Consider the following 20260-nt stretch of genomic DNA (forward strand, 5'->3'; position numbering starts at 1 on the left):
TCCTTCTCGTCCTTTTTAGTTTTAATCAACACACATACACACGATGAGAGTGTTTTATAGCATTTTTTCGTCCGCCTTCCTTCCCTTCATCAATATCTCTTTTCTTAGTTTATTTTATTTCTCTCACTACATACCACCCAACAATCGCTGTAAAAACCATTTTCTCCCCCCTATTTTCCCATCTAATACTGCCACCAACCCAACCACAACCAATTCAAATTTACGATAACCTCTTTTGGAACCCTTTGCCTACCGCCAGCCGCTCTGTTTTACCGCCTCTCCTTGTTGTCTTCGATTCGAATCGTTTTTCGTTCCACCCTTGGCCACCCAATTCAATCGTATTTTCATTTTTTCCAGGGGTATAGTGTGTTACCAAAGAGATGCCGGTCAGGTGAACAACACCAAAAAATCAGAAGAAACACACACACGCTCTCAAAATGCCGCTGAAACTCAATTGCCTGTCGACGTTCTCGATTCTTATCCTGCTGTCCCTCTCCACACAAGCGTTTGCTGCCAATCAAGCCAAGACGAAAACGTCGCCGCTGACAACAACAATTGCAGCAGCGCTGAAAAATTCAACGTCAGAGGTTAGTACAGATATAATATTGTAACAGCAAAGTAGCGCACATATTTGTTTGCCCCCGTAAACTCTCAGGCACCAAAATATTTGCATTATTCAAACAGATATAATAGGGTTGCGGGGGGAATGAGATAGAAATAAATAGAAATAGAAATAATAATAATATTAGTATATATTTGTATATTTCATATTTATATGGATTATGGAAAACCGCGATTTGCAGGAGCATGTCGAAGGTAGTGCAAATATGCCCGGCCGGTTGGCAGACATCGAAGTCAATGGATCCGGCTACCCGACAGATGACGAGGATGGTGATGATGTTCATGGATCAGGTGAGAATTCTAGATGAACATCTGTCAAATGAAAAAGAAACGTACAGTACCGGTCAATAGTCAGTTTTGACCATTTTATAAGTCTGGAGCTCAACTGTCAAGTGTCCAATCACTTTGAAAGTGTAAAACAGATCTAGATTAAAAACTTTGCATTAACCGAGTTTTTCAGAACTTCCTAGTTTTTCAGCTATTTTCTGATTTCTGAAAGGCATCTGTTTTTTTCACATTTTCAGTACAAAATCAAATAAAAGAGGCGTTTTGGGCGTAAAACGGGTGTTTTATACACCTCTTCTACCTGTTTTGCATTGAAAATGCTAAAAATCAGTAATAGGCAAATACCTAAAAAACTAGAAATTTTAAAATAAATCTGTGAATGCAAGTTTTTCAATCTAAGTCTTTTTTACACGTTCCAAAAATTTGGAAGTGGTCGGAGGCCAAGCTCCATCCTTGTGAAAATGGTTAAAATGACCAAAAATCAACTGAAAACCCGGTTTTTATATATCTTATGGGCCTCAACTTCATAAAAAACACCTAAATTACAATATCCCCTTTCCAGGCAAGCCGCCATCTCAACCAGCCATTGCCGTCACCACTAAAGCCACCACAAAAGAATCGGATAGCGCCAAAAAGCCCTTCTCCCCGTCGAATGTTGTTGTGACTGCAAAACCGCCAACGATATCAACTACGACAGTGGTAAGTGTTTCGTCGGCACTCTTTTCTTTGATCTAATTTACCGCAATCCTTCATTCAGAGCTTCAAGCCTCCGGTCCAACCAAAGCCAGCCGCCAACGACAAAGAGATCAAGGTGGAGGATGACGAGGACGACGATGAGGATGAAGACGAGGATGAGGACGACGACGATGAAGATTTTGCTGATGAGAATGTTCATAATGATGATGACTTCTTCACAACAACAACCACAACTGTAGCGGCCATTGTCACGACGTTAGTTTTCTTCATTCAAAATATTTAAAAAAAAACTGCTTACTAATTTTCTCATCAATCTTATTCTTCCAGAACGACACCAAGGTCACATGTGGCACAAACGACAAAGCCACCTCGTCATCAGCCTCCACTCGTCACCTCGACCATCTCATCCGGTCCGTTCTCGCCGTTCCATGAGACAATGACAAATGGGTTCTATGCAGGTTGGTGTTTTCATTAATTTCATATCATTAGTTGGCACCAAGGGGCTGGTAGGTAGCGAAAATTGAATTTGTAAGAAAAAATCATTATCATTAATTTTTCGCTTGGTGTAAACTGACATTAGTAGCAGATGTATACATAAATATTCCTCCCCGGGGCCCCAAATGATTTGTTGCGAGATGATAAATTGATGTATTTCATCAATATCCTCCCTTCCTCTGTCACTACATTCCGGAAGAAGAACGCCGTTAGGGATATGTGTCAAAGAATTGGTCCATCCGAATGCGTCTCTTTCGGAAAAGTAAGAAGGATGAGACTTGCATAAAAGTATGCATACTTTTTGTCTCTTTCTTCTCTCTAGTCAATCCTCATCTATTTTTCGCGACCAGTCTATCAATCAATGTGTACAGCTCTGAAGAGGGATGGGGGATGTGCTAGTTTTGTTGTGTCGAGCTGTTTCTTAATGACAGATGGCGTGGCCTCTCCTTTCTCTCTGTGTCTTAGGGACATCCCTCCCTCCCCACGCGTCTAATTATTCCATGAGAGAGGAGAGGACCCTCTTAGTCTTCCAATATCCTTTTTCTTCCTACAAGAAACCAACAAGTATGAATAGAAGAAAGAAGAGAAGAAAAAGATGACACGCCAGAAATTATATTATGAGAAGGAGAAGATGAGCTACTGATGAACCTAAATTATACATGACACTGAATGGTACACAAAACACCCCGTTTTGTTTTGCTAGAGACGCTATAGAGTGAAACGGAAGCTCCCAAAAAGCTCCGAAAACGGGAAGTTGACTTTTTTGAGAAAGTCCATGTTCAGTAAAGTTGACATTTTACTCGTCTCTCTTCAAACATTTTGTCTTGCTCCTTCCTTCCGCTTCAAAACTTACCCCCTTCCTTTCAAACTTATCAAAATCTTAGTCACACCCAAATCTTAGTCTCTTGAGAAAAAGGAAAAGGTTCGGGACGGGTGGAGAAAAGAAGAATAGAAGGACGGCGAAGGTCAAGGGTCGGCGTTTTGTGCATATTTGATTTTATGACACTGAGTGTGGGAGGAAATGTCCCGGTTGGAAGAGGGAGGAAAATCCCTTTTGAAAAAATTTGAAGAAAAAGAAAAAGGAACCAGGTTTTGGAAATTGGGAGTTTGAAAAGATTCGGCGGGACGGAAAAATCGCATTGAACGTTTTCGGGTCGTAAAGGTTGAACAGAATTCACCTAAAAGCTGAATAACCTAAAAGTAAGAGAAGTTAAAGCTTGAGGAACAATGGAACACAAATTTCAAGAAAATAAAAAATAAAAGCTTTAGAACACAGCTTTTGGCTCTAGATGGTCATTTTGGATCTTGCAGAAATTTTTGGATGAAAAAAGATTTTAACTTCAAAGAGTTTTTTGAATTAAGCGAAAATTCGGGTTTAAAAAATAATCATCTGTCGAATGCCAAATTTTCTTAAAAAGCCAAATTTTCGAGAAAATACAAAAATTGGTTCAAAATTACAAATTTTATTCAAAATCTCATATTTCCTTCAAAATTTGAAAATTTCGAGCTTCCTATAAAATTGGAAATATTTCTCAGACTCCAAGAGAAGCAGTTTTGATCCAAAATGTTTCAAAATTCAAAAGTTAATTTAAAATCAAAACAAAATAATTTTTGATCACCTAACTGGGCTATTCCTATTTTCAAAGCTACAATTGGAAGCTACTGCCAGCAAAATCTTCATCCCAAATTCTTAAATTGAAAACAGACGCTTTGCATTTTTGACTTCTCAAAAAATATTACAAATTACAAATTCCCTCCAAATTTATTTAATTTTCCAGCAATCGCCGGTGGAGTCCTTGTCGCCGTGATCACTGCAATCCTTCTCGTCCTATTCGTCGTTTTCCGAATTCGGAAAAAAGACGAAGGATCGTACGCATTAGATGAGCCAAAACAGGCACGACCCTACGCCACGTATGCCTACACCAAAGCATCAACAAAGGAATTTTACGCGTAATTCTACCCCATCCCAAAAATTTAAATCTGTCATTCATCCCAAAAATCATTCATAGATCAAATCTATAATTCTGTTCTCAGACTTCATTCCATTTGCCATAACTATATACCATAATTTGTTCCTCCTATTCTGTATCTTTCCATCTTTTTCTCTCCCTTTTGTAAAGGTTATTACATCCTCCCCAAGAAACACTCGTGATATATTGATAATATAAACTGATCTGAATTCCAAAAATGGTGCCAAAAATATTCATGTATTTTATCCAACTAGTTGGGGCGCGTAAGATGACTCCAAGAGCCTTTTGCATCTTTATTCGTATCGGTTATATATTTCTCAATTTAGAATTTTATTTTATTTTATTTTCCCCATTTTCTCCCTTTCAATCAAAAATCCCTCAACTCTCCTCACGCGGTTTCTCTGGTTTCTAATGGCACTTATCTGCTAGAGTTTTCTTATTTTCCAAAACTTGCCTCCCGATAAAATTTTGTTTTGTACTTTTAAGTTTTTTTTGTTATTTTTTCAGAATCAGAAAATTCTGGTTGCTCCAAAAACACATGAGCTTTTTCTCATGACAAAAAAGTGGAAGCCCCTGAAATTGAAAAACAACGGCGGCGCGTCTCCATAGCGACCGAAAAATAAAAAGTGGGGCGCGCCTTCTTTTTTTTTCCAATCATAAGCATACGCAACAGAAGCTTTCATTTCTCTTATTTCAACTTTTTTGGTTATGTGAATTGGTTGATGGAATATCGGCTCAAGTTACTCGTATTCTTGGCTATTTCCTTTGTTCCTACTAAACCTACACTTCTCAATCAGTGTTATTTGTCTGGAACGTCATGTATCAGATTTGTAAAATCTGATTTTCAATTTGTGGATACCGTTCAATTGACCAGCGACAATGTGCCGACACTCAAAGACTCCTCGTCGACTACCTCGACTCGTATTGTGCTCAGCGAGCTTCTGAGTCATTTGACATTCAATCATAGTTGGACACTTGCGGCTTTGGTGAGTTTTCCTTTTGAATGAGTGTATTTGAAATTCTGAATAATTGCTGACGAGCACGCAATTCAGGTGGTCAACGCGGGAACACGCACCAATGTGCAGTGGAACATTGCGTCCGATGAGAAAAGCGAGAATCCCATCGAGCTACAGGATCCAGATGGCTATGACAGTCTATTTGCAAATTTATCTGTCCATTGCGTCGACATTGAAAATTATGCGGATGATGTGAAACGGGTGGGGGGTCATTTCTCATTTGAGTGAAGGTGTCCAGGGCAGAAATGCATAACAAAAAACGCATTTTGAATAGGAAAGAGAGAAAAGGAAAAATAGGAACCATATGGTTGTAATGTAATGGCGCGTTTCGTTTCGTTTTCTGCTAGTGTATGTGTCTGTGTGTTCAAAATGCGTCAAAGACCTTGTGAAAAAGACCAACTGCTCTTTTATTTTATTTTATTCGCCAATATTATGTTAGAGTGTAAAATTGGAGGTGTTGGCGGAGAAAAACAAGAGAATTGAATAAAACCAAATTATTACATCGCAAAAGGTTACAACTAAACGTTGGGGGATCGAAAAATGTAAAAAATGTAAAAATTAAAGGCATGGGGGGATTAAAGGCATGGGGGATATCCAATTTTCGTCAATTTATAAATTATAATCTTTCACAGGACTCAAGATAAGTGAGCTTAAAGTTTACGATTTGGTTTTGCGTCTAATAGAGCAAATAGAAACACAAGCTTGATATTTGAAAAACATATTTTTTCTTTGAATTAGAAAATAGATTTTAATATTTTTCCCGGAAAAATGAAATAAATGTCTTGCTGAAAAAGTTGCTTGAAATTCCCAATTTTAGAGAAAAATCCAAAAACCTATGATAAAAGCCCGAACTATTAACTTCAGCGGACTGCATCTCGATTTCTGTAAGCGATATCAACAAATGCTAGCTAACAACATATTTTTGATAATATCATGAAAGTTTTGTCAGTTGACGGTTTATTGATATCTCACAGGAATACTACGAAAATAGGCTCAATCTTGACGATACCTCAACATTTTACAGTAATTCGCGTTGAAGCAGTAATTTGAAGTCTAAAAAACAATTTTGCTGAAAAATAAAATTCTTGATACTGTGTGCACAGTATATATATATTCAGGTTGTTGTGGTCCCGCCAGACTACAATTTCTTTTTCACCGTCAATGGTACCAACACAAATTGTGCTAGTAGTGGTTTATCTGTCATTCCCTTTCTCTGGGACACCGACAACCGAGCCAGTATAAGAGGACTATCCTATTTTACTCAAACCGACTGTACCGACGTAAGTCTGAATATGAAAGGTACTCAATCTGTTGGAACCCCTCAGGCGTGCTTTAAACTTTCCGTTCCGTCATTGCTAGTTAGATTCTGCCCGAATTTCAATAACAGGTAGAATTTCTGCCGGTTGTGAAAGTTCAATTTTTAATTGTTACAGTAACCTCGAAATTCGGATCGATCAAACCGAGGATTTCACAGTTGAACTGTCTGATGACTTGATGGGAATCAATATTAAGCGTGTCAACAAGTCCGTTGAGTTTCCAATAGGTATCATGAATTGCGATTTACTGATGGACGCATCTGAGAATCTTGGAGGTAGCTTATGCTCAAAATCTCTGAAAATTCCGAAATTCCAGAGAACCCAGTTTGCTTAGGAGACGGGGAGAACGTTGCCGTGAAATTTGGCGCAAATCCTAAAATGGCATTGAAGCAAGAAGTGAAAACGAAATTCTCACCGCGGACAGCGTTCCTGAAAAACGCGAAAAACGCGGTAAAGGTCATTCTCTCTAGACAAAAATGTTTTTTTCCTCCCAGGTGTACCCAAATTTCACAGTCTCTCACGAAAAAGCAGTGGCAACTTGTTCGAATTCCACAAAATTCGAAGTTAAACAAATTTCGGGGAACGGCTTCATGCCATTGAAGTTTGAATGGTCGATTTTGAATGGTGAGCCTAACTGGAAAGGAGAAAACGCGGAAAATAAGTTTTAAATATTTAGGCACGGATAACATGCAAAAGCTGGCCAACTCAATAAGCGAGAGGCTGCTGGAAATTCCAAGTCAACATGTATAATTTGATTTTCTATTCAAAGGAAGAAATTGGCATTTCAGCTTTCCACAAGTAATGTTGTAGTAGTAACTGGATGTAATGTAGCAGGAAAGTGTACATCGAGTGGACCAATAAAAACAGAGCTTGTTGATGATGCATCAGTATTTTCAGTGTCTATCGATGGTCAGCAAAACTGGATTATTTGAAAAATGAAAGAAAATTGCAGGGTTAGAACAAGAGACACCAGCAAGTTTCGGATTACACCTTCATGCTAATCCAACGTTCAAGCAATGTAGCTCCAAAACGTCTCCAAAAGATGTTCAGTACGAATGGAAACTCAACGGAGAAGGTCAAATGACTGACGATGGTCTGAAACTTCCAGCCTACTCATTTTCTGTTGATGAGCTGGTGAATATCACGTTGATAGCTAGATACAGCCATGAGAAGTCGTATTCTTCGAGTACCACTAAAACCATTCATGTGAGTTTTTTCTCTGAAAAATATCTATTTTTAACAATTTGTTAATGTATTTTTTCAGTACTTTGGTCTTCCATTGTTAGTGACTCTGGACTGTGTGGAGCGACAAGTCGGAAAGGATCATGACCTACTTATTCGGGTCCTAGCAGTCGATCAGAACAGAAAAGATTCTGATCTGCAGTACCAGTGGAGCTGTGAAATAATAAACGGTAACAAGATCTATGTTGAAAACTTGACGCAAAAATATTTCAGGAACAAAGAATAACTGCAATATCTTAGATTTAAACACTCAGGAAGAATTATTGAAGATCCCCAGTTCCAAACTCACACAGAATACCATAATGAACGTCACAGCTACAGTATCCTCAGGAGATCAATCTGATAGCTCTTCCTGCTTAGTTACTGTAGGAGCATCTCAGCTTCCGACGGTTTCGTTTTTCAGATTAGAGGAAAAAAAACAGAACGCATTTGATTATATCAGGTAGGGTCTGAAAATGGAAACTCTTTTTAAAAATTTGTTCTAATTTAGAATCCAAGCTCTTGTCAGTTCCTCCTTACCTACATTAAATATCACATGGGAAGTGGTCCGAGATTCACAATTCGGGTTTTTCAACATCACCTCTTTTTTGCCAAGTCCCACGACTATTATCAAAGATGTTCCAGCTAAATCTGATGTTTTTGTGTCGCTAACAATACCACCTTCCGGGACACAGTAACATACAAAATTTTCAATTTCTAAAGATTTGTTTTAATTTAGGCTAGCAGCTTGGCCAGGGCTAATGAGTGGAAAAACTTTTGTGATCCGACTATGGGCGTCGAACGACAAAGGATCATCTTTCGCGGATTTACACCTTCTAACCAATGCTCCACCAACCACAGGATACATAGATGTAAGAGTAGAATTTCTATTTGAAAAATTACGGTTGTTCAAAGATTTCTACTCCTACTTACCCAGCAGTTGCACTTGAGACTCCCATCACCTTCTCGGTTGGCGATGGCTGGAATGACGACAAGGACGATTTGCCTTTGAGCTACCAGTTCGGATACAAAATTCTCTACGCCGACAACACCACTTATGAATATCTGGGCCCTCGGAGCACAGTAAAGTCGATACAGTTTTACCTGCCCTCAAGTATAGCTTCAAAATAGTATTGCTTTTTTCAAACTACGGTTTTCAGCCACCGGCAACAGCTCCGAAGAATGTGGACAGCGTGTTGGCATCAGTGCAACATTATCCGTTTGCGATCGGCTGGGATCTTGTAGTTCTGAAGAATCTGGAGTAATCACTATTGAACAATCGGAAAATGTGACATTGGCTGGAATGGATTTGATTAGTTTACTGAATACAGATGTGGTGAATGGAAACTTCATATCTGCTATTGCCAAAATCAACGCGTTGAACATCGAGTTGTGTACAGAAAATTTTGACCAGAGTCAGACAGATAAAATCACAATGCTTCTTTTCCAATCGCTCGGTGAATCCAGGTAAACTATCACAAAACAGATTCCCTCTTAAATTTCATGGTTTCCAGTGAGAGTGCAGATTTTCAAGAAGCTCTCCGTGCCGCCTACTCATTGTTGCCAGTAGTATCGTCTGATATTCTAACAGTTCTAATGGATGTCTTATCAAATTATCGTCAATTAACGTTTGAAGGAGTTGCTCCATCCACTGAGGGATCAACTAGGAAAAAACGAGCTACAGAAGTGGTTGCGGATTCAGCTGTGAAAGTGTACAAGGCTACAGAATCTGAAGTGAGCAATGACTATGAACAGGTTATCCTAAAAATTCCATTTCCAGGCTACGGATATGCTGAAAGTATACGACATTCTGATTGGAAAAGACAAACCTGTGGTTGATGTGTTCTTCTTGAATATTAATGATTTTTTGACTGGATTTTGTGTTCAATTGGATGAAGATTCGAAGAGATATATGTCGGCTACGGTAAGCAACAAAAGATAATTGCTTTTTTGAAATTTCTAATTTCAGGGAGGTGGCTATACAGAAATCCAGACTCAAACTGTGAATGTGAATCGAGATGGGTACAGTGGAAAGTTCAATATCAGTGGACCAAACTTCTCAAATGTTAGTTTAACTTTTCAAATGCAGTCTAATGAAACTTCTAGATCTCCTTCTCTTCCTACTTCTCATCCTCCTATTCCTCTTGGACCTGCGGCTCCGGTTCGAGCTCTACATGCAGATACGTGTGCCTTGGCACCGCTTGGATTTCTAGCAGCGCAATCAATGATAACACTTACCTCGCGGAGGATTTGTTCTTGAATTATTATGATTTATCGATCAACAAAAGTGTGTCGGATCTCCATCAGGTTTGAAAAATGCGGCAGACGAAAGTAAAAGCTAGATTTTGAAACTTCAGCTCAGCTTGGTAGATCCTATTTCTGGTACTATTTTAACACCATCAAACGGACAGATTTTGTACTCTGTGGATATCGAAGTCAAAAACTACAAACCTATCAATTATTACAATGTGAGTTCTAAAAGTTGTGCCTAAAAATTGTCCTATGAAATGTGGTTTTCAAATACCTATTTCCGCAAATAGAAGCTCACAGAAACCGTTAACTTCGAGCTCAATCACCTCGATTCCTGTGCGAGATGTCAAAATTTTGTAAATAGATGAATTGTTGGTCATATTTTGATTGATAATTCATCAGTTGACAAAGTTTTGATATTCATCACAGAAATCAAGATAATTGAAGTCAAAGTTAAAGGTTAGGGTGAGGTTCTATGAGTGGAAATACAGTAAATTGGTCGGGTAGTCATATTTGCTTTTAGTGCTACATCTACAATCAAAATACAAGATGGGACTTCCGACAATGCATGCCTTCAAATTATGCAAAATCAGTGAACGGAAAAAATTTTCTGACATGTAATTGTTCATCTACAGGAATTATTGGGTGAGAAATTTCTTCGTTTTATACATTTTCTCTTCTTGTTCAGTGTATTCCTCACCAATGGACCTCAACCAGATCCGTTATCAGATCACAATGAAATTTTATTAACTCTTGTGATAGATGTGGACGTGACAGCTGATGATTTGTCGAAGATGTTCACTAGAATTGCAAATTTATCGGAAGTGAATCAAAAGTAAGAAGTTTCAAAATTGATTTATCATTCACTAGTTAAGTTTCAGGCGGTTCGTGAAAATATCCAATCGAGGGAATAGAACGATCCAGGCAACACTGCGGCCACCATATCGAGCTGACCAGAAAACCAATGGTTTAGCAGTCCAGTCCATACAAAAAGCCATAGGATATCAGAAACTATTGAACATGATCACAGTTTTAAATTTCACATATTCTATAGTCAAGCGAGGTAAAATCTAGAGATGAAGGTCATACTTTCCAGAGAGATATATTTCAGATCTCAGCGGAGACTCTTATGCCAGAAAAATCACATTCAACTTCCTCAAAAACTACGCACCTCAACTAGCTGCTCCTTCTGCAGGTGATGCTGATGATTATGCAAAACAGTGGTCCCAATCTATTGCGTCGACAATACAGATTTCGCAATACCGCTTCAAAAATTACAAATTATTTTTTGGTAACCTATACATAAGAAAGGAATTCGTGAAATATGAGTTTTCAGGTGTTATCTACAATGTGACCGTCACTTTGCCATTCACAGATGAGAAGAAACCATTGAGTGCTGAGGAAATATCATTGATGATACAGGTTATTTTCATTGAAACTTGAAATGGGAATCATTGAGAAAATGTCGTTTTTATGAGCCTAAATACCGTATCTTATGAAAGGCCGCCCTATACTAGTACTAGCTCAATTATCTCTATTCAAAAAAGAGATGGCAAAATTGTGTCGACTGCTAAAATTTTAATATTGTGACAAAAATTTTAATAGTTTGCAGAATCGTGTTGTCTTTCATACATAGAAAGTAAAATAATTTAGCTCAAAGCGCATATATAACATAATCTTCTCTAAATGCGTATACGGTAGTTGGTTTGTACAGCATAAAAGCAAAACTTGTATTTTAAAAAACTTTGTATCATGACATTTGGACCCAAAAACTGTAAGTCAAGAATCAAAAGTATGAATTCTTGAACAAGTTATTTAGATAGAGCAGGCTCAACAAAAAGCAAAAATGAATACATACATAGAACCTCGCTTTCATATATTTTTACAACTTTTAGGAATGCTCAAAATATGGAGAATTCGATTTCCAATTTGCCGACGAATCCGTACAAGTCGGTGCAATCAGTGATAATGATATCACAATGCTCATGGTTTTACATGGTACGTCTTTATCAATTTTCCTTTTTTGAAAAGTCAAGTTGTAGAAACCAACTCCCTCATGATTGCGCTGGCCGTTGTATTATCCGCAGTTCTTGGTCTCGGAACCGTTTATGTCATTGGTGCTGTTCTGATGAAACTCCGCACTGATAAGCTGATAGTGGAGGAACGAAGACGGGCCAATCTGGAAGAAAATCAATTCCGATTACCACCCCCACCAGAATATCCGGCAAACACGACCCCGTTCCACGTAGTAGATCAATATCGTGAGTTTCTTGAATTATTTTTTTAATCAGAAATTTTTCTGTTCCAGCTCTTCGCCGACAACGAACCGAAGTGCGACAATTCTGATTTCAATATCAATGTTAACTTTACAAAAAAAAATAAATAAACATTTTCTTTACAAATAATAAATCAAAGCTAGGCAAATCACAAAGTCGCAAAATGTTAAAGCCGGGGAGAAAATCAAAGGTTATAAAGTAGAAATCAACTCGTGGGTTGGAAAATCACCGCGAAGCAACTATGGAAGGAGAGTCATCGGAATCAAATTGACTGGAACGGATAGGAAAGTGAGCGGACCAAAAGGGATTATGAACAACCAAGCATGAATAGAGAAAGCGTCAAAAATACAGATAGAAATAGAAATTTGAAGAAAAAAGAAGAAATAAATTAAACAGATTCCTCAACACAACCAGAACCATCAATTAGTGAAGCGGCGCCTGACTGTACAATTGTGTCGAGAGGGTCCGTGTTGAGGTACTGCAAAAAACTTAGATTTATGGGGTTATATTATTGTATAAATGGTTACGACAATGAAAGTCTAGAAGCAACCTGAAGTGTTTTTGAAGAAGTTCAATTTCAAAATAAATGATACGGTTTCAAAGTAGGTAACTTATTTTTGGTGAGCTTTGGGAGAAGTAACATACACAACACAGGACTGCCTACGCATCTCGGAATTACTCGGAATCGAATGATGACGTCTCGTCCTGAATAGTTGATTTTTTGGAAGGGAAGATTTGGAAAAATAAAGCTGTTGGGAGTATTCACAGGCAAGATGTGGTATGCGTTAGCATGCGAAGAGAGACATGCGGTAGTCATCATTGTCGAGTTAGTTGGGAGGATTACTCACGGCGCGTTGACGGCTCGACGTCAATAGCGAGGTGATCGGGAGGCAGAATGGAGGAAGTGTCTGCTCCAGAGATGGTGTTGCATGGGTGAGCAGAGGTTTCATGAAACTGAGAATTTTGTTTTTGAAATTATTTTGAGAGACGAGGGCGTTTTTAACTCTGCGTTTTCTAGACGTTTTTTTTTTGCGCCTTTACCTAATGCGACTTTAGTCGTCAATAAAATAACGTAAGCAAGATATATAAAACCATTTTGACTATTTTCAGGGGTCTGGAGCTCAAGCTTGCTATCTTTTTTTAAAATATTGAGAACATGTGGAACAAGCCTAAACTGAAATTTCAAATTCACAAAATATTTTGAAAGGTCCTATATTTTGTCAATATGCTTTAAAAATATCCCTTTGCTGGCCCTTTTTATACTAAAACCTTTAAAAAAGCAGATTTCTTTCAGAAATCGACAAACAACTTGAAAGCTAGAAATTTTCAAACAACTCTGTAAACGCAAAGTTTTCAATCTAGGACTGTTTTATATACTGCAAAGTTTTCAAAGTGATAAGAAACCAGACAGTCGAGCTCCAGACTTCAAAAAATAGTCAAAATGGCCGAAAATAAAATGATAAATACGTTGTACTGAACAGTATTGTATCTCCTTTTGCTTTGTCCAGCTTATCCGGTTTTGAGCTTTCCTCCAAGCATACTTAGTTCACTTACCTTGCATCAAAATGATACCACTTCCTTGGAAGAAACGCCTTATCCCACGGATTCAATCCTGGAGCCATTGTCACTGGAATCGTTTCCTCAAGATCCGAATGTTGTTCTCCACGCGAACAACTCATCGAGTTCTCCAACCGTTGGCCCTCCTCAATGGCATCTTTCCCATGCCTGAAAAACGCGAATTTCTATTTTTTCAGATTTTCAAAAAATGATCACAAACTTGATTTGCAAATACTCAATCATCCATGAAGTCAATCCACCGTTTACCAACACTGTCACGATAACCACTGCTGTTGTTGTGGCAAAAATTGTCTGCCTATTTTCTGTTGACGTATTCCTTCCAGCTAGAGCGAATGCCATAGCTCCACGAAGACCAGCAAACAAAATCATGTGTTGGTACCTGGAAAAACATAACGTTTTTGATTAAGAAATTGGAAATTGCAGCTGTTAGGAAAACAGCGCCAAAGATCACATTTGAAAATTGCTATTTTTGTATAAAAAGAGGTTTCCGATCAACTTACCTTTTCGGAATTTTTGGCCTTCGACGAATATTCAAAAGCCAACTGAGCGGATAAACAAACAAGGCGCGTGAAGCGGTGATGGAGATCTGAAAACAAACAAAAGGTTATTATAGAAAATAAATGGCATATGAGTACTAGAGAGAAGAGCAAAAATGAAAAACTCCATCGTTGGTTGTTGGTCACAAACACACTGACTCCAATGTAGCAGAAGATGAAGCTCTCCATAATGAATGATATCATCTGTAAAATGGCAATTAGTGGCTACAAAAGGAAACATAAAAGTTGGTGAGACCATTTTCAGGAGTCTGGAACTCGGCTGTCAAATATGCGCTCATTTGGAAAATTTTGGAAATTGTCAAACAGACCCAGTCTGAATACTTTAAAAATTTCAAAACGTTTGGTAACTTGACAGCCGAGCTCCAGACTCCTGAAAATTGTCAAAATGGCCGATTTTTGATCTACTTACATGGAAAAAGTGTTTAGTGTTACTCTGCGACTCATCTGATAGGTTGTTATAGGTATAATGAGCTTGTGCAATTCCACAGAACAACACTGATACGATTCCTGAAATTTTGGGATCTTCAGCTCTTCTTCCAAATAACGACGCTACCTGTCAACCCACAAACTTCTGCCACTAGGAACGATATATAGGAAATGAGAACGAACAAAGAGCTCTCTAGCAGTGGATGCTCCGAAATGAGCGTCATTTTTGTAAGGAACGCATTCATACATCCAATGCCAAAACCTAACATCAATGAGCCAAAGAAGACGCCAGCGAATCCAGCAATAGCGCTTCCAAAGTCGTGTAGTGTGATTGCTTCGCTGCTAGTTGAGAAGTTCTCAATGACTCTGAAAATTTAGTTTTTTTTTTAATTTGCCATTCTAAGAGACTCTTGGCAAAAGTGACATACTCTGAAAGTACAATAGCTACAGCGTCATTCAATGCACTTTCTCCAAAAATAAGAGCGAACAAGTCGGCTTCCACGTTCATGTCATTGAATACGGAAATGATGGTTACTGTAATAAATGGTTTTGTTAAACTTGACCCCTAAAAAGAAAACCTCACCACCCTGTTAACCTAACTTTAGAGGATTGGTTAAGAATTCGCTATCAAGATACTTTTAGAATCCGCACGCCAGTTTCAGAAAAAGCCGGAAAACTTTTTTTAGGAAACGTCTGAATTATGAGAATCTGAACACTTCTAAGCATAACACAACATTTTTCATGTTCTAAAACGTCTTAGAAGTTGAGAATCGTTTTCGAAATTCTCGGTTTTTGACACTGAAAACGCGCTTTTGGCACTGAAACTGATATAACCCGGCTAAAACTGACAAGCGTCATCTAAAATTTCCAGTAGTGTCTAATAAAGGATATTACTATTTATCCTGAATTTCTCATCAGAATACAAGGTGTGGAGGTTTCTTCTGAAAATTGATGGTTACCTGGATCGGTAGCCGAGATAAGAGCACCGAAAAACAAAAGTTCCTTGAAAGTATAACCCATCTGAAATATCGAAGTGAACACAAACATCAAACATCTGAAAACCCTAATTGTTTTGTTAAATTCTTCTCAAAAAAGCGCTTACCCTGTGCCAAAACACGAAATAGTAGTGCCAATGAAAACGATAGCTAATATACTCCCAATATTTCTAAAGAAATGTCGTTTCTTAAGCGAGTAGCCAGCATTGAAAATAATCGGTGGGATGAGCATGTTGAAAAAAACTTCCGGAGAGAAGACACTCTGAAATTTGGGATTCGCTGAAATCTGGGATTCTTGAAATACCTTTTGCTCAATTTGCTGCTCAATTTTCTTTCGTTTATCGGCAAAGAATCCTTCGATGAGCTCATAATGAAAGGATACACTTGAGCCGCCTTCGGGTTTCACTTCGAGCCTGAAAATGGAATAAAGGAAAAGCTAGAATTTCAAAACTTACATCAAATAATCTGGAGGCTCTTTCACAACAGTCTTGTTCTTAGTTTCCACATCAAACGTCTGTGATTGCAGCAGACCCAGACCAAAGTATCGAATCACAAATCCAATCAGTAATCCTGAAATTTTCTTTTCATCGCAAATATAAAATTCACAGCGCCTAGAAGATGTAAACGACTATTTTTTAATTGTTTGTCTACCAAGACTACTATTTTCAGGAGTTCTTTGACTGTCAAGTTTCTGATCACTTTGAAAATTTTGGAGCGTGTGAAACAGATCTGGAGTCAAATCTTTGCATTCACAGGATTTTTGGAAGTTCCTAGTCTATCAGCTATTTGCTGATTTCTGGAAGACATTACTTTTTGACTGGTTTTTTACTGATACCTTGGAAAAAATCTGTATTCCAGAAAGCGGTAATTAGCTGAAAAACTAGGAAATTTCACAAAATTCAGGTAGTGTAAATTTTTCAATCTAGGTCTGATTTACACCCTCGAAAAGTTTCAAAGTTATCGAAAATTTGACGGCCAAGCTCCAGTCTCTTGAAAATGGTCATAGTAACCGAAAATCAATTAAAAACATGTTTTTTTTGACCGGTTACTGTATAAGATTTCAACACTCACCATAGAACAGTGTGACACCACTCTCATGAATGAATCTGAGCCGGTAATGCTTGAATGCCCACGCAGTGACCACAATGACGACCATCACAGAAACGTAGGTGAGAAGGATGATGGTGTCCATTCGGTGAATGTTGGCGGCACGCTGAAAAAGTAGAAATTCATTTTTAAATCTTACTTTTAAAAAAATTATAATTCAAAAAACTCACCCTCTGCGCTGCCATATCCAACCCATTGTTGCCATTGTTAGATCCCAATGCCACTTGGGTCACAATCAGCAGAGCCACCGGTAAAAACCATACAAGTTTCATCTCGTATCAACGCGACCACTGGAAGTGTCAACTGGCCACACTTGTGCTCTTTCTCTCTTCACCCAAAACAAGACGCGATTAGAGAGTACACATCGAAATTGGTGACAGCAAGAGACGCAGACGCAATGAGACAATGAGAGACGAACTGCGAGGACTTGGGAGGTCGGCTGACTCGTTTCGGTTCTCTTCCTCACACTCGGAGCCCTGAAAAATTGAAAACAAGAATATAGAGAGGGCATATGGAGAGAGGGAAATTGGAAATGAAAAACGGAACGAATTGAGGGAAAATTCGAAAAAAAAAGAAAAAATATGAACGAATTGAGGGAAAAATAAATAAAAAATGGGAAAATTCGATAAGTTCAGAGAACTTCTCGTCATCATGATATAGGGGAAAAAAGAAGTAAAAGAATTTGCAAAAGGAAGTTAAAACCGCCGCAACATTAAAACACAACCTGTTTAGTAGGCGCGTTGCGAAACGCTAACGAGTACGCGCCGCAAGTGCGCCCCAATGAGAACACATAATAAAACAACAAATGTTGCGAAATAGAAGGTTGTTTCGCTGGTGTTTTCACCTATTTTTCACCTGTTGAAGGTAAATGTTGTCACTGAAATCGGAAGGAAAAGGGAAATCATAAAAATCTACATTAAAACAAGGGAATTCTTCAGCAAACTAACAAAAAAAAATAATTTTTTGTGGTCAAACGGAGAATATATTTAAAAAATCTTTTTTTTCAAAAGACTATACGGTACTGGTCGAAAACAAATTTTGGTGAATGTGAAACAGACTCTTCTTGAAAACTTTGAATTCGCAAAATATTTTTTTAATTCCTAGTTTTTCAGCTATTTTCCGATTTTCAAAAAACTCCCAAATTTGGCCTGTTTTGTACAAAAAACACGTGAAGATAACTGGCGTGTTACAAAAATCGGCAAATCGCTGAAAAGTTAAGAACTTTATAAGAATGAATCAGACAAGATGATGAAGTTTTCAAAAAAATTTCATGAAATGAGCATTTTCTGTAATAGAGTTTCAGATTGGAGGTTTTATATTGGACAATGAGAACAAAAAATCAATGACAAGGTAAAGAAATTGGTTAGAAACCATGAATCCAAGAAAAAATATTCGGGATATTCAATTAATTTATTCATATTAGGTTTTTTTTTGGGAAGGCATCAAAATTAAAAATTAATAAAAAAAATATTTAGATGATCGGGAAACTGTTGGGGGAAGAAATTCACAGGTGGGTTCATCGGAGTTTTTTAAAAAGAAAATGGCAAGGCATCTACATATACGGCTTCAGATTGATTTCTGGCTTATTATCCGGAATGATTGGCGTCGAATTCATCAACTTTCTCAAGCATGTCCTGGTAAGACTCGGCGGATCTCTGCTTTTTGGCTCGAGCCTGAAAGCAACTAATTTTGGTAAGCCCTATTATAAAAAAGTTTGCTATTTCTGAAATATATTCCTAAAAAGAGACTCCGACAAAAATTTTTATTTCACCGAAATGCTTTCAATATTACCGTAAAACCTGTATTAGAAGGGCCCCTCTAATAACAGTGAAAAATATTCCGGGAATTCTAACAAAAACTTGATAAATTTTGATAAAATGACAGATTTTCATGACTTTGAACGAAAATTCGTCGAATTTTTCGATGAAAAATTTTGGAAAAATGACCGGAAAAATAGAAGCCCTTCTAATACATGTTTTACGTTATCTATTTTTTATGTTATTGTGAAAAAGTAAAAAAAAACCGAATTGTGACAAAGATTTGAGTTCCCGCGCAAATCAGAAATCTAGGACGAATTTTTTCATGGAATTCTGTCGTTTTTATCTCCGCACAAAAAAAGTATAAATACTACTGTCTGCAATTTGAAAAAAAAATTTTTGGCGCCATGGCCTAGGTTTCTTACTGGGCTGGAACTTGAATCCTTGTCGCGACCTTTATATGCTATGCTAATTTTCGCTTTCAACTGCGTTTTTGGCTCCGGGACGTTTCGTAGCGAGACGATTCGCAGATGCGTCGTTTTGCAGCCAGGACGTTTCGCAGTCGCTATTGTCTCAAATCAAGAAATCTCAGGCTTAAAGTATATGTTTCTTGTATTTTCTTGCTTAATTATCTGTTATTTTCCATTTTCAATAGTGTTTGAGGGGGGGGGGGGAATACACATATTTAGAGAAAATAAAATAACACAAAAACGTGATTATGTGTATTTCTGATAGCTATTAAAAATCGATGCCACGAAGTTGATGAATACTATTGAGCATGAAAAATAACAGATAATTAAGCAAGAAAATACGAGAAAAGTATGCTTTAAGCCTGGGATTTTTCGATTTGAGACAATAGCGACTGCGAAACGTTCTAGCTGCGAAACGCGCGCTGCGAAATGGCTGGCTGCACAACGTCCTAGCTGCGAAACGACTCTTCTGCACATCGTCTCGCTACGAAACGTCCCAGAGCCGCGTTTTTCGGTGATTTCGGATTTTTTTTCTCAAATTTTTTAAATACATTTCGAAAAATACGTAATAATGAAAACTTTTTAGTGCAATAGAAATTTCGTTAGGAAACCCTCCTTAACGGTATCAAATATTCACCTCGGCTTGAAGACGGAGAGCTGTTTCGAGTTGCTGCTTTGTGACATTTGGATCCGAAACTTCTGGAGCGTCGATCTCCATTCCCTGAAGTTGTTCGGCAATCTGATCCATTGGCTTGATAGGTTTTTTGGACGCAACGAGGGATTACCTTGACAAACAATTATTCAGAAAACGTTCTTTAAAAAAAGAGTTAAGAGAAAGAATTCGAGAAAACTTTTGAAATTACAAAAAAACACGAATCAGCAGAATAAGCTGCTCTTCACGTTAGTACACGTCTTTAGAAACGTTACTTTTTTTATTAATTTCTCATTAAAACTTCATAACGGATGTAAATCATTGATTCACATTCAAACTGTACTCAATTCTCAGCGATTTTTAGAATTCATGCATGTTATTTAAATGAAGACATAAATCTTATTCATTCTGTGTCACTTACTATTCGAATTACATTAACCACTAATATAAAGCCCCACCTAATTGAATGCCATCCTATAATTTATTGTTTTCTGAGCTATGCTCTTAACAATTGAATGCCACACTTCAATACTGTAGCGATCTCAAAACTACGTTTTATTCTCGTTTTTAGT

General features: G+C 37.8%; 4 protein-coding genes across 4 annotated transcripts; 2 read left to right on the forward strand and 2 right to left on the reverse strand.

Moving 5' to 3' along the window:
• Positions 1-437: 437 nt before the first annotated feature.
• Positions 438-4051, forward strand: Cbr-sdn-1 (the record flags this gene model as incomplete). Its single annotated transcript, XM_045239276.1, has 6 exons — positions 438-587; positions 804-912; positions 1469-1605; positions 1664-1857; positions 1930-2060; positions 3876-4051. The coding sequence occupies 6 exons, from the start codon at positions 438-440 to the stop codon at positions 4049-4051; spliced, it is 897 nt and encodes a 298-aa protein (XP_045092689.1).
• A 738-nt stretch (positions 4052-4789) lies between these two features.
• Positions 4790-12216, forward strand: CBG04502 (the record flags this gene model as incomplete). The annotated part of the gene is made up of 27 exons (XM_045239277.1): positions 4790-5053; positions 5120-5284; positions 6202-6470; positions 6517-6674; positions 6716-6849; positions 6894-7023; positions 7076-7143; positions 7188-7308; positions 7352-7605; positions 7664-7811; positions 7855-8083; positions 8132-8314; positions 8360-8492; positions 8536-8734; positions 8781-9087; positions 9135-9354; positions 9401-9544; positions 9590-9685; positions 9727-9927; positions 9978-10088; positions 10394-10515; positions 10559-10705; positions 10752-10933; positions 10982-11292; positions 11766-11868; positions 11913-12131; positions 12179-12216. 27 exons carry the CDS (start codon positions 4790-4792, stop codon positions 12214-12216), a joined length of 4656 nt encoding a protein of 1551 aa, XP_045092690.1.
• A 318-nt stretch (positions 12217-12534) lies between these two features.
• On the reverse strand, positions 12535-17081 carry Cbr-nhx-5 (the record flags this gene model as incomplete). Its single annotated transcript, XM_002644091.1, has 15 exons — positions 12535-12624; positions 12995-13100; positions 13701-13871; positions 13924-14103; positions 14225-14310; positions 14360-14464; positions 14691-14788; positions 14835-15073; positions 15136-15241; positions 15667-15761; positions 15810-15964; positions 16007-16115; positions 16158-16272; positions 16774-16915; positions 16980-17081. 15 exons carry the CDS (start codon positions 17079-17081, stop codon positions 12535-12537), a joined length of 1899 nt encoding a protein of 632 aa, XP_002644137.1.
• Positions 17082-18395: 1314 nt separating this feature from the next.
• CBG27576 lies at positions 18396-19784 on the reverse strand (the record flags this gene model as incomplete). The annotated part of the gene is made up of 2 exons (XM_045239278.1): positions 18396-18482; positions 19674-19784. 2 exons carry the CDS (start codon positions 19782-19784, stop codon positions 18396-18398), a joined length of 198 nt encoding a protein of 65 aa, XP_045098320.1.
• Positions 19785-20260: the final 476 nt, after the last annotated feature.

Source organism: Caenorhabditis briggsae, assembly GCF_000004555.2.
Source record: "Caenorhabditis briggsae complete genome, chrX, whole genome shotgun sequence".
Taxonomy (NCBI): Eukaryota; Metazoa; Nematoda; class Chromadorea; order Rhabditida; family Rhabditidae; genus Caenorhabditis; species Caenorhabditis briggsae.